The sequence below is a fragment of the Schistocerca americana genome, chromosome 5 (genome assembly GCF_021461395.2).
Source record: "Schistocerca americana isolate TAMUIC-IGC-003095 chromosome 5, iqSchAmer2.1, whole genome shotgun sequence".
NCBI lineage: Eukaryota > Metazoa > Arthropoda > Insecta > Orthoptera > Acrididae > Schistocerca > Schistocerca americana.
The window spans coordinates 417,534,768-417,549,173 of NC_060123.1; the positions used below are offsets into that span (position 1 = coordinate 417,534,768).

The following is a 14,406-nucleotide window of genomic DNA, read 5'->3' on the forward strand; positions in this document are numbered from 1 at the left end:
CCTCAGCTAGAAGCATTTGAGGGGGACTAATATTTTCTTTGATCTCCATTCTTATATTTGACATATTAACAATCGTAGACGAATTTAAGTGATGACTGATTCAGTTAAGCTGCACAGTCAAAGTACAGATCCATTTCATTTCTCAATCTAATTTTCTCGACTGTACCATCATCTATTCAACTCAAAAAAAAATTTCATTTTGAGGGGAACCAAGCTATTTCTGGAAATTATAACTGCCATAACTTGTGTTGATGTTGACAGATTTTCTTGTAATGAAACTGTTTTTCCTTGCAGTAGCTTTTAAAGAGCTCATAGCTGCAACCATATCAAGTTGCTGATGATTCGTGTATCCACTCCGCCTCTATGACAGGAAGTGCTCAGCATTTTCAAAAAGCACATGTTGACATTTTTATCTAGTATTAGGATACATCATTTCATAATGCACTGTGTATAATAAAGTTCTGCAGTATGGTGAAAGGTGCAAGTGAACCCTCTGCCAAATTCTGTATGGCTCTTGGTGTTACTTTTAGTATGAGTGATAAAACAGTTCCTAATACCTTCTGAGCAGTAGGTGTGCCTCGCTTTGGATAGATTTATTTTACTGCTCGCCATGAGAGCGGATGCTCTGTGCAAAGCACAAAGATAGCTAAAGTGACAATACTGAGTGTGGAGGTCGCACTTGCTCTCTGTGCAGAGCTCCTTTCCAAGTATATGTCTGATAGAGACAGAGCTAGCTTCCTCCAATCTTCACCCACTTCTCATAAACAATTCTCAGACAGTGGTATATTGTTGAATCGTCCAGATGTTTGTTTCTAGTCAGGGTCAGTTCAAGAACATTATTCCACCCAAGCGACTTTTGTTTCGATGCACCCCCCCGCCCCCCAAATCCCTTTTTGCATCATAATTTACTGTGTCATTTTTCATTGCTAATTCACTCACTATATGCGGTGGTCAGAAACAGTCTATAAACTTTTACGTGTTGCTGGGTAGGTTGTGCTGAGAAGTAATTGTTAAGAAAAAGAATTCAATATGGTGCACACACAAATTAATGCGACCCACCAAGACAGTGTCACCAAATATGTGCTTCATTTGGTTACTTGAAACTGAACAAGAAAGCTGTGCATAAATTGAACAAGAGACAGAAGTGAGGATCAAAGATGAATAAAGGCCAAGCAATCTTGTGTGCTCTCTGCTACGCTGTGAGAACAACAGACACTAATTGTATCTGGCAGACTGCTTGAATTTGCACGCATCAAGGGCTGATTGGCTAACTTCGATGCTAATTAACTCAGAAACTGCGCAACATATCACATTTTTCATTTAACAATTATTTCTCAGCACAACCTGCCCTGCAACAACTTTACAAGCTTTCCAGACTGTTTCTGGCCACCCTGTATGCAAATCTGGCACTTGGGGCACCCCAGCTGGATGCCCCTAGTGACTGTCACTAACTGTGATTAAGTCCTGTGTAGAAATGTTCGTTATCTCCATGTGTCACCTGGGCATTAAACTGGCCCTCTTTCCACTCTGCTGTGACCAAGGGAATAAAAACTGTCATCGGATGATACGGGCATTTCAGGATACTATTCTGTCTGATCTCTGGCCTCTAGTACGTCCCTTTTTTAGTCTTGTGTTGTGTTTTGCGTTTTAGTAACTTCATCATTTACTTAGTAAGTGGGCATCCCATACATGATTCATGGCTGTTGTTTCATTCCTTCCAGATGAGTGTCCAGATGACAGTGATGAAGATGTGATCACAGACTACTTGTCAGAGGACCAGCCGTCCGTTGAGTCCAACTCTGGTGCACCAATGGCAGTTAATAAGCATGAAGTTCCCACGATTAGTGTCACTCCTCATTCACCTGGTACCAAAGTCTATCCAGTGCTGGGTAAGTCCCCGTTTGTGCACTTATCTCTGATATTCAGTAATATTGCAATGTTTCCAGATTATTTAAATATGTAAATTATCTCCATGTGCCTCCTTAAATATATTTATCAGTGATAATAAGACTATGATAGCAACTATGACTACTGGTTTTACAAGGAAAGTTAAGAAAGGTAGGAAGATACTTTTACTTGGCAAGAGTGACAGGATACAAACAGCATAGTATCTGAGTAGTCACCATCAAATATTCACTGATGAGGACAAAAATGTGGAGCACAAATGGAACAAATTCAAAAGAATCATTCAGTATGCCATAAACAAGTATATTTAGAGCAAGGCCATAAGGGATGGGAAAGATCCACCATGGTTTAACAGCTGTGTTAGAAAACTCCTACGTAAACAAAAAGAGCTTCATCACAGATTCAAGAAAAGTCAAAACCTGGCTGACAAATGAAAGCTGAACAAAGTGAAGACAAGTGTAAGGAGAGCAATGAGAGAAGTGTTCAGTGACTATGAAAGTAAAATTTTTTCAACCAGTTTGCATAAAAACCCTACAACCTTTTGGTCTTACATAAAATCAGTAATCAGTTTGCAATCCTCTATTATTCACTCAGTGATAGTACTGGTACCAAAACTGTAGGAGGTCATAACATGGTCCCTCCTTTCAATCATCATACGAACATCAAAATGACAGATATTTAGAGTAACCCATCACAGAACAGAAGAGAACGTCACATTTGCTTAGTAATGGAAAGGCATCAGGAGAAGATGAGACACTGACAAGATTCTATAAAGATTATGCGAGAAAACTTGCTACCATTCTAGCAACAGTTTATTATAGATGACTATAGTAACAAAGTGTACCTAGTGATTGAAAAAAAGTGCAGGTCATTCCCATTTTCAGGAAGAGTTGTAGGACTGATGCACATAATTATAGGCCTTGAACTGTTGGGTCAGTCAGTCATAAAATTATGAAGAGTTGTTAATGTTCAAGAATTACGACTTTTTGGAGAATGAAAATCTCTACAAAAATCAACACGGATTCCACAAACGCAGATTGTGCAAAACTCAGCTCACTCTTTTGCTCTATCAGATCCATAGCATTGTTCCTGAAGGAAGTGAGATAGGACCATTACTGTTTACAGTGTATGTGAATGCTCTATTAGAAAGTGTCAGAAGAACCTTGCAACTGTTTGCAGATGGTATGTTTGTTTATAACAAAGTAGCAACACGAGAAGAGTATCAGTTTGTGGAATGAACTGCAGAGGATTGATGAATGGTGCACCCTCTGACGGTTGATCCTGAACATAAAAAGATGTAACATATTGTGCATACATAGAAAAAGAAAGCCACAACTATACAACTACACTGTTGGTAAGAAACAGCTACAAACAGCCTCTACCATAAAATACCTAGGAGTAACTGTCGAGAACGACCTTGAATGGAATGACGACATGAAACAACTAATATATTCATAGGAAGAATCTTATGGAAATGTAACTAATCCAGGAAGGAAGTGGCTTACAAGGCACTTGTTTGACTGCTTCTTATCAATATGGAATGTGGGATCCTTACCAGGTAAGCATGATAGAAAGTATAGAGAAGATCCAACAAAGAGCAGGGCATTTCATCATGGGATCATTTAGTCACTGCGAAAACGTCGCAGACACACTCAACAAACTCCAGTGGCAGATATTGCAAAAGAGGCATTGTGCATCATTGAGAGGTTTACTATTAACATTTTGAGAGAGCATTTTCCAGGAAGAGTCGGACAAGATATTACTTCCTATGACTCACATCTTGCAAAATGACTATTACTGTGACATTTGAGAAATTAGAGCGAATACCAGTGCTAACCAATATCCAATGATAATTTGTCCCACATACTATTTGCGAGTTAAACAGAGAGGGAGAGGAAGTCACTCAGTGGTACCAGAAGTACCTTCCACCACACACTGTTAGGTGGCTTGTGGAGGGTGATGTAGATCCATTTCTTGTTAAATCCAGACTTGGGTGGAATTTGAGCCTATTTATGTGAGACCTTAGTTGAAATGATTGTGTTTTAAATGCATTAATGCTAACTAGTTTCATACTGAAGTCAGTGGAATCTTGTAATCGTACATTAGCAGTACCTAGCAGATGGCTCGATTGTGGCTCCAAGTTTACTGGAAAGTTTTTGCTTCCTCCAATATTATCGTATACTTTGTGCTGTATCAGTTTTCTCAACAAATTATTTGTACCCTGTACACAGATTTTGCACTTGCTTGCCTCTAACGCCTCTCTCAGCTTGGCGCTTGAGGCAGCCATTTGTATCCTGGCCTTAAATCGCCTCTGGCTGTACTACTAGACAGTCGGGCCAGGCAACTTTCCCTACAAATTTCAAATCATTTAGTTGCAACAGAGTCCGCAGTTGACATAAACTTCTTGAAGGAGAGAAAGAAAAAGTTCCCTGCATCAGCTGTTTCTCATTGTCATTTTATTTTTGTGTTGTGCACTACAATGTTTCAGTTGTGTAGCCATTCTCAGGTAAAATGTTTAACCTATTAGCTACTTGTATTTTGGATTACGGTCATTTTCATGCCCAGTCTGTGGCTGGCTGGCCACGAAAGCTGCAGCCTTGGTATTTGATACAGTACAAACAGTAGCACAGAACATGCTATTTATTCTTGTCAGATAGTATTGAATGGTACGCAGTAACACTGAATTAAAATTAAAAACTTATATAGTTAATGGGTTAAATGAATGTAAAATGAGATGCTATATAACTGATTTTGGGAAACCTTCTGGACCAGTTGTCCCAACATTTAATTTAATGGGGATCTCGTGTATAGTTTACTTGGAGAATCAGTATGCATTTTTTACTGGAGATATCCCTAGCTTTCACCTTTCAAATCAATAGAGATGCTGTTCATGGTAGCTGATATTTTAAATGACATGTTGGCGAAATTAGAAATTATGTGAACAATAGACTGGCCCATACAAAAATTGTTAACTGCCGAGAAGAATAAAATGCAGAAGAGGAGTGAGCTGATACTGTTGTGTATAATGCATCCCTCCTGGATAAATGCAAAGATGATCCCAAATGTTCAATCAGCAGTCCTGTGAAGGCTGCAAGTTTCTGATTACAGTCAAAAATTGAATTTGAATTGTTGAAAATTTATTTATTTATTCATTCTTTTTTATTACTGATGTATACATCAGTAAGTCATGTGTGGGCTCCTGGCGATTTCTGAAAGTTTTGTGCTATGTATGACATTAAAACAGCTGTTGGGGTAAGCTGTTTTATTTTTCATGAGTATTTGCTGTTTATCATAAAGTAACGTGTATGTTCTTAAAGCATACTTAGTTCTTTTATATAATTTTTCAGAAGACAACTTGCAGCATCTCCATGAGATACATGAAAATGTGCAGCAGATGAGAGACCTGAATACACAGGCAATTCATGCAATACATGCTCAGGTATGCTTGTGTCATTGTTTATAAACTTTTAACACCAATTAACGTAATTATTGAACATTTTGTTAATTTGATTATTTGTTGGGAAAATATGGAAAGGTGGTGGTGGTGGTGGTGTTGGTTTCAATTAAAATGTTTTGTTAGAGTGACAACATTACATAGATGATGACACTTAGCATTTTAGTTCAGAGTCACCTTTGGGTCTTACGATACAGGAAAGCAGGTGGGCTATGAACTGGTTTAACATTTTGTCAGATTAATTATATGATACAGAAAAGGCAGACAACATAATGTATCAAATGTATAAAAGATTAATATTTGTCCATGTGAAAATGGTTTATAGAGAATTGCTGTTAACAGTGATGTACTAGATTAGGAAGGAAGTGAACACCGGTGGATAAGTACTATAGACAAGTTATATGGTAGGAAGAATATTGCAAACACAGAGTAGTAGCTGAAAGGAAGAGATGAATCTGAAGTATCACAATTGTATTGAAGTATCACAATTGTATTGCGATCTCATTTTACCCATTTTCCACTCTTTATGTTTTCTTTGTTATTAACCAATTGGTTTTTGCATCTCTAGCTATGCGGAAACTCCATTTCCATAGTCTACAGCAGACAGAGTGCAGGTACCAAGAAAATACCGTAAAAGACTGGTTATGTCTGTGAGTCCTTCCTATCAATCAGATTTTGGGCAAGATTACCTCTGAGAAAACTGAAATATTCTCCTGTCTTGTTCAATTCTCTATACATTAGGTACTTCTGCACAAATATATTGAGTAGTGCAGTTCCATTATTTAGAATGTCTCACTAGTGTAATCTGTCTAGCATTTCTTTTATGTGTGAAGATTTTTTTGTGGTCAAGAAATCTTTTAATCTTTTATCTTATCTCTAAAAAGAAAAATCTCTAAAAATTTGCAGCTGCCTCTGTGTGCTATTACACCACACTGAAACAAAGTGATCACCATACATTAGTTCTATAATTAGTTCTACTGGTTTAACTGAACTTCGGTAACTTAGATGTATAGTTTTTTTTCGGTAACTGTAAAATTTTACCATGAGTGATAAATGTGGGACTCTGTCATAAGTTTGTGAGTAGTGGGTTATGGTGTGGAATTTATTCAAAGCATTTTCATTAGGGGGAATGCAGTGGGGAAGCCAATGTGCATTATAGTGAGATCCTCTACTGGGAATGCAGAATCTGTAGTAGAAATAAGTTGATAGAGGAACAGGAGTGTAAGATCTGTGCCTTTAAGGTGCAATTACAACATGCAAAGGAGGAACTAGATACATTGAGGAGGGTTAAGGGTGGTGGGGAATGGGAACTGCCACTTGGAACTTGGCGGGAAGGCAGCTAGGAAGAGGAGGTATTCAGTTAAACTTTGCATATATACAATCGATTTGACCAACTGTCAGAGTTTAGTGGAGAGGAACCTCGTGTAGCTGTAGATGTAGGGAACATGCAGCAGCCCTCAGCAGTTAGGAGGGCTAGGTTAGTTGCAAAGTCAAACAGAAAGAAGGAGGTTCTGCTGCTAGGTGGCTCGCATGGTAGAGGTGTGGGCCAGCAGTTGCAGGAAGTGTTGGGAGTGAGTACCGGGTCACAAGCATTGTGAAGCCTAGTGCAGGGTTGGCTCAAGTGACTGACAGCATAGGGGAGTTATGTAGGAATTTTATGGAGGAGGATCAGGAAGTGATAGGGGGTGGAGCAGGGAACAGTCTTGATAGGGATGGGGAATATGATGTAGGTGGTGACCTGGTAAAGATAGCTACTCAGACTGGTGGCACTAATGTGCATTTCTTGCAACTGTTTCAGCATCCTGATCGGCCTCATCTTAATGTGGTTCTTAAGCGTGTTAACATGGGGCTGTGGAGGGCGCTAATGGCAGAGGGCATGGGTCACATCTCAGTGGTGCCAGATGGGTCTATCAGTAGATCGGAATCACACTAGGCATGGCCTGCACATCAATAGGTATGGGAAGGGGAGGCTGGCAAAGCTTATTGGTGGCAGTGTAGTGGGTAGTGGTGGTGGTGGTGGTGGTGGTGGTGGTGGTGGGATCACTCATGGAAAAATTCCTGTAGTAGTTGGTGTTATGGCCTGCACATCAATAGGTATGGGAAGGGGAGGCTGGCAAAGCTTATTGGTGGCAGTGTAGTTGGTGGTGGTGTTGGTGCTGGTGGTGGTGGTGGTGGTGGTGGTGGGATCACTCATGGAAAAATTCCTGTAGTAGTTGGTGTTAGAGCGGAACCTTTTTTAGATGGAAGTCAGCTGATAGGTATACCTGCTTAAAGGAAGTACCACTAACTAAGTGCTTACTTTCTGAGGATGTAATACTTCCAAGTATTTCATCAAAATAATAAGAGGTATTAGGGATAAAGTTAGTGAACTGCTTATAGATGTTGACTCTGAAATTATTGGTATATCAGAGCACCACATAAATAATTTGACAATTCAGAGGCTTCCTTTACCAGGATACAGATTAGCTGGCTGTTTTTCAAGGAGTTCCTTGTGGGGTGGAGGGGGGGGGGGGGTTGCGGGGTAGGGGGTGGCTATGTACATAAAAAACAGGATTCCATTTGAATCCATAGACGTATAATGGCACTGGGCTGAACAGATATTTGAATGTTGTGTGGGGCAGTTGAATTTAGTAAAACTAAACTTCTAATTGTTGTTGTTTATAGATCCCCTAACTCTGACTTCAGAGCTGTTCTGCTCAAGCTGGAGAGGGTTCTTGATTCACTTTGTAGGAAGTACCGGAAATTAGTTGTATGCGGCGACTTCAATATAAATTTTGTGTATAATGGGGCAAGAAAAAGGATGTTGGTAGATCTCATAAATTCATATGATCTTATGCAGATTGTGTTTCTTCCAACGAAGGTGCAGGGGAGCAGGAGCACAGCCATAGACAATATTTTTATTCATTCTTCATTACTTGATGGGTATTCTGTTAGTAAAATGGTGAATGGCCTTTCAGGCCATGATGCACAAATTTTAACACTAAAAGGCTGTAGTACTCAAACAAATATCACATTTAATTACAAACTATATAGGAAAGTTAATCCAACAGCAATAGAGAGGTTTCTAAACCTTGTCAAGGAACAAGAGTGGCAGGATGTTCGCAGTGCCAATAACATAGATGATAAGTATAATGCTTTCCTTAACATATCCCTCTTGCTCTTTGAGAGTTGCTTTCCACTAGAACGTTCTAAATAGGGTACTAGCGGTAATAGGCAGCCCGGGTGGCTGACTAATGGCATAAGAATATCTTGTAGAACAAAGTGGGAATTATATCAAAATGTTAGAAGTAGTCACAATCAACCTACAGTAGCCCATTACCAACAGTAGTGTAAGGTGCTTAAAATGTTATTAGGAAGGCAAAGAGTATGTGTTACGCAAATAGAATAGCTAATTCACAGGATAAAATTAAAACCATATGATCAGTTGTGAAGGAAGTGTCTGGTCAGCAGCACAAAGTCTACGATATAAAGTCAGTTCGTAGTAAAAATATTTCTGTTACTGATAAATCAGATATATGTACAGTAATTAACAATCATTTTCTGAGTGTTGCTGATGAATTAAATAAAAATTTAGTTTCTCCAGGGAATCATATAACTTTCTTGGCTAATGATATTTTCATGGATATTAATAAATGGTTTAAAGCCAACTCATTGACATTAAACTTTGAAAAGACTCACTACATGCAATTCAGAACCTGTAAGAGGTTTCCACCCAGCATATGCATAAAGTATGAAGAAGAGCAGGTAGAAGAGGTTGACAGTCTTAAATTCCTTGGATTACAACTTGATAATAAATTCAGTTGGGAGGAACACACCACAGAACTGCAGAAACGCCTTAACAAATCTGTATTTGCAATTCGAGTGTTAGCAAACATAGGCGACATAAAAATGAAAAAGCTTGCATACTTTGCCTACTTTCATTCCATAATTTCATATGGTATAATATTTTGGGGTAACTCTTCAAGTCAAACCAAAGTTTTCAGAGTCCAAAAGCGTGTAATACGTATTATTTGTGGAGTAAAATCACGGACGTCATGTAGAAACCTCTTCAAAGAACTGGGTATACTAACCACTGCCTCTTAGTATATTTACTTCTTAATGAAATTTGTCCTAAATAATATATCTCTTTTTCCAACAAACAGCTCAGTTCATACATACAATACCAGGAACAAAAATGATCTGCACAAAGACTTAAAAGCACTTACTTCAGTTCAAAAAGGTGTCCACTACTCAGGAACACTCATCTTCAATAATTTGCCAGCAAACATAAAAAATTTAGTTACAAATAAAGATCAATTTAAAAGGAGCCTGAAAGACTTACTAGTGGCCAACTCCTTCTACTCCATTGACGAATTTTTTAATAGAAACAAATGATGTATTGTGTATACTATTAGTATTGTTATTTCAGCAAAAAAAAAAAAAAAAAAAAAAAAAAAAAAAACACGTTGACATGTTCCACATCCACGAGGATCTCCTCAGCATCGATCTATTGGATCTATGGAACGAAAAACTAATCTAATCTAATCTAATCTGGCAAATGCCTTTCCGAGATTGATGTCTAAAATACTTCTCTGTGATACTGACAAGGGGGAGATTGAGTCAGTAATTAAATCGCTGAAGACTAAGGACTCTCATGGTTATGATGGAGTGCCTAGCAGAATATTAAACTACTGTGCTGCAAATGTTACCCCTGTATTTAGTCACATTTGTAATTTTTCCTTTAGGAATGGTCAGTTTCCTGAATGATTAAAAGTACTCAGTAGTAAGGCTTTATGAAAAGGGGGAAATGTTATTGAACAGGCTATGTAGGTAGGGACAATTGATCATTTTATATCACACGATTTGCTATCAAATGTACAGTTCAGCTTTAGAAGTCCTTTAACAACTGAAAATGCTATATTCTCTTTACTCTGTGAGGTACTGGATGGGTTAAACAAAAGGTTTCAAACACTTGGCATATTTTTTGATTTAACTAAGGCATTTGATTGTGTTGATCACAAAATATTGCTCCAGAAGTTGGACCGTTATGGACTACGAGGAGTAGCTCATGGTTGGTTTACCTCTCACTTAAGCAACAGACTGGAAAAGATCATTATTCACAATTTTGAGAATGGCTGTGATATGGGGTCTGCATGGGGTACGGTCAAGGGATCAGTGTTGGTGCCACTCCTGTTTCTTATTTATACACTGCTGGCCATTAAAATTGCTACACCAAAAAGAAATGCAGATGATAAATGGGTTTTCATTGGACAAATATATTTTCACGCAATTTGGGTTCATAGATCCTGAGAAATCAGTACCCTCTGGTTGTAATAACGGCCTTGATACACCTGGGCATTGAGTCAAACAGAGCTTGGATGGCGTGTACAGGTACAGCTGCCCATGCAGCTTCAACACAATACCACAGTTCATCAAGAGTAGTGACTGGCGTATTGTGACGAGCCAGTTGCTCGGCCACCATTGACAAGACATTTTCAATTGTGAGAGATCTGGAGAATGTGCTGGCCAGGGCAGCAGTCAAACATTTTCTGTATCCAGGAAGGCCCATACAGGACCTGCAACATGTGGTCGTGAATTATCCTGCTGAAATGTAGGGTTTTGCAGGGATCGAATGAAGGGTAGAGCCACGGGTCGTAACACATCTGAAATGTAACGTCCGCTGCTCAAAGTGTCGTCAATGCAAACAAGAGGTGACCGAGACGTGTAACCAATGGCACCCCATACCATCACGCCGGATGATACGCCAGTATGGCGATCACGAATACACGCTTCCAATGTGTGTTCTCCACAATGTCGCCAAACACAGATGCGACCATCATGATGCTGTAAACAGAACCTGGATTCATCTGAAAAAATAACGTTTTGCCATTCGTGCACCAGGTTCGTCGTTGAGTACACCATCGCAGGCACTCCTGTCTGTGATGCAGTGTCAAGGGTAACCGCAGCCATGGTCTCCGAGCTGATAGTCCACGCTGCTGCAAACATCGTCAAACTGTTCGTGCAGATGGTTGTTGTCTTGCAAACGTCCCCATCTGTTGACTCAGGGATTGAGACGTGGCTGCACGATCCGTTACAGCCATGCAGATAAGATGCCAATCATCTCGACTGCTAGTGATACGAGGCCGTTGGGATCCAGCACGGTGTTCCGTATTACCCTGCTGAACCCACCGATTCCATATTCTGCTAACAGTCATTGGATCTGGACCAATGCGAGCAGCAATGTCGCGATACGATAAACCGCAATCGCGATAGGCTACAATCTGACCTTTATCAAAGTTGGAAACGTGATGGTACAAATTTCTTCTCCTTACACGAGGCATCACAACAATGTTTCACCAGGCAACGCCGGTCAACTGCTGTTTGTGTATGAGAAATCGGTTGAAAACTTTTCTCATGTCAGCACGTTGTACGTGTCACCACCAATGCCAACCTCTTGTGAATGCTCTGAAAAGCTAATCATTTGCATATCATGGCACCTTCTTCCTGTCGGTTAAATTTTGCGTCTGTCGCACTTCATCTTCATGGTGTAGCAATTTTAATGGCCAGTAGTTTATAAATGAATTGCCCTCTAGTATTACAGGTAACTCTAAAATATTTCTGTTTGGTAGTGAAGGATGTTGTGTGCAACATTGGCTCAGTTTCAAGTAGGGCAGAACATGACCTAAGTTCATGGCTTGTAGGAAACAAGCTAATGCTAAATCACAAAAAATCACCAAAATGATTGACTGAAAAAATGGTTCAAAGGGCTCTGAGCACTATGGGACTTAACAGCTGTGGTCATCAGTCCCCTAGAACATAGAACTACTTAAACCTAACTAACCTATGGACATCACACACATCCACGTCCGAGGCAGGATTCGAACCTGCGACCGTAGCAGCAGCACAGTTCCGGACTGAAGTGCCTTGAACCACTCAGTGGTCAGTGCTAAATCACAGTAAGACTAAGTTTTTGCAGTTGCTACATAGCATTCAACAAAACCTGATGCTTTAATTTCAGGGAATGGGCATATGATTAGTGAAACTGAACAGTTCAAATTTCTAGGTATTCAGATAGATAGTGAGCTGTCGTGGAAAGCCCATGTTCAGGATCTTGTTCAAAGACTTAATACTACCATTTTTGCTATTCGAATGTTATCTGAAGTGAGTGATCGTTCGACACAAAAATTAGTCTACTTTGCTTATTTTAATTCGCTCATGTCGAATGGTATTAAATTTTGGGTACCTCTTCCTTCCCATTCTAAAAGGATATTTTTGACTCGGCAACGGGCATTTTGGGCAGTGAGTGGTGAACTTCTTGTCGACCCTTGTTCACAAGTCTGGGTATTTTGATATTGGTCTCTCAATATATATATTCCTTACTGTCATTTCTTGTTAACAGTATTAGCTTATTCCCAAGAATAAGCAGCTTTCACTCAGTTAATACTCGGCAGAAATTAAACCTGCGTTTGGATCGGACTTCCTTAACTCTTGAGCAGAAATGTGTGCAGTATACTGCTACATCCATTTTCAATAGGCTATCATACAAATTCGAAAATCTTAGCAGTAATCTATGCACTTTCAAATCAAAACTGAAGAGTTTCCTCTTGTGTCACTTCTTCTATTCTGTCGAGGAGTTCCTTGAAAAATTAAGCTGATCCTTGTTGCATTGTTGATTGTGTTTATTTAAACTTATATACTGACTTTTTTCGGGTTCAAGAACATTTATTTTTATCCGTTATTACTTTTATGTTGTAATTTCACATACTGACATGTTCCATGACCTTTGGAGATTTGCTCTTCAATTTGGTCCTACCACTTGGCTTGTAATTAAAATAAAATAAAATAAATAGCCTACATGTCTATTAGCTTCAGATAACCTTACTGGGCAAAGAATGGTCATGAGTGTCCTAGTGATTCTCTGTGGTTCAGACTTGAAAAGTGTTTCGAATGTAGAAGACATCAGTTTGAAACTACTTTCCCCACAGCTCCTCCTGCAGACCAGCTAGATGCAATACAGTCTAGAGTGTTCATTCGGCAGTGGTTTTGAAATGATCAGAATTGTCATTCCATAACAATTTCTTTTGCACAGTGCAGCATCTAGCTAAACATTACTAATTGCCGCACACTTGCTGCAATATAGAGCAGATGTTGGCAACGCATCTGTGTGTAAAGTTGGAGGCAGCCAAAGGGAAGATTGTATGTGGTAACCAATGAACAGACATGAAATGGATTTGACTTAAGAGAATTAACATATGAAATAGTCACATACATGTGTGCCAATAGCGTGTGAATTATTTAGTTATGTGGATAGCCCTTTCTTCATTTTCTGCTTTTGCCATTGACAGAAACCAACGGTTGCCTCGTCAGGAAAGAGGGAAGGAGAGGGAAAGACGAAAGGATTTCGGTTTTAAGGGAGAGGGTAAGGAGTCATTCCAATCCCGGGAGTGGAAAGACTTACCTAGATGTCAGTTGAGGCGGAAGTGCAGAGGCAAAGATGTTGTTGAATGACAGGTGAGGTATGAGTGGCGGCAACTTGAAATTAGCGGAGATTGAGGCCTGGTGGATAACGGGAAGAGAGTATATATTGAAGAGCAAGTTCCCATCTCCGGAGTTCGGATAGGTTGGTGTTAGTGGGAAATATCCAGATAACCCGGACGGTGTAACACTGTGCCAAGATGTGCTGGCCGTGCACCAAGGCATGTTTAACCACAGGGTGATCCTCATTACCAACAAACACTGTCTGCCTGTGTCCATTAATGTGAATGGACAGTTTGTTGCTGGTCATTCCCACATAGAAAGCTTCACAGTGTAGGCAGGTCAGTTGGTAAATCACGTGGGTGCTTTCACACGTGGCTCTGCCTTTGATCGTGTACAACTTCTGGGTTACAGGACTGGAGTAGGTGGTAGTGGGAGGGTGCATGGGACAGGTTTTACACCGGGGGCGGTTACAAGGGTAGGAGCCAGAGGGTAGGGAAGGTGGTTTGGGGATTTCATAGGGATGAACTAACAGGTTACGAAGGTTAGGTGGATGGCAGAAAGACACTCTTGGTGGAGTGGGGAGGATTTCA

At 39.8% G+C, this 14,406-nt stretch overlaps 1 protein-coding gene across 1 annotated transcript in view; it reads left to right on the forward strand.

The window, feature by feature from the left end:
- LOC124615354 (rho guanine nucleotide exchange factor 18) overlaps window positions 1-14,406 on the forward strand; it is a 591,378-nt gene that overhangs the window by 292,784 nt on the left and 284,188 nt on the right. The window contains exons 3-4 of the mRNA XM_047143164.1: window positions 1,722-1,889; window positions 5,253-5,344. Of these exons, the coding sequence (XP_046999120.1) occupies window positions 1,722-1,889; window positions 5,253-5,344 (260 nt within the window). The remainder of the gene's footprint in view (window positions 1-1,721; window positions 1,890-5,252; window positions 5,345-14,406) is intronic.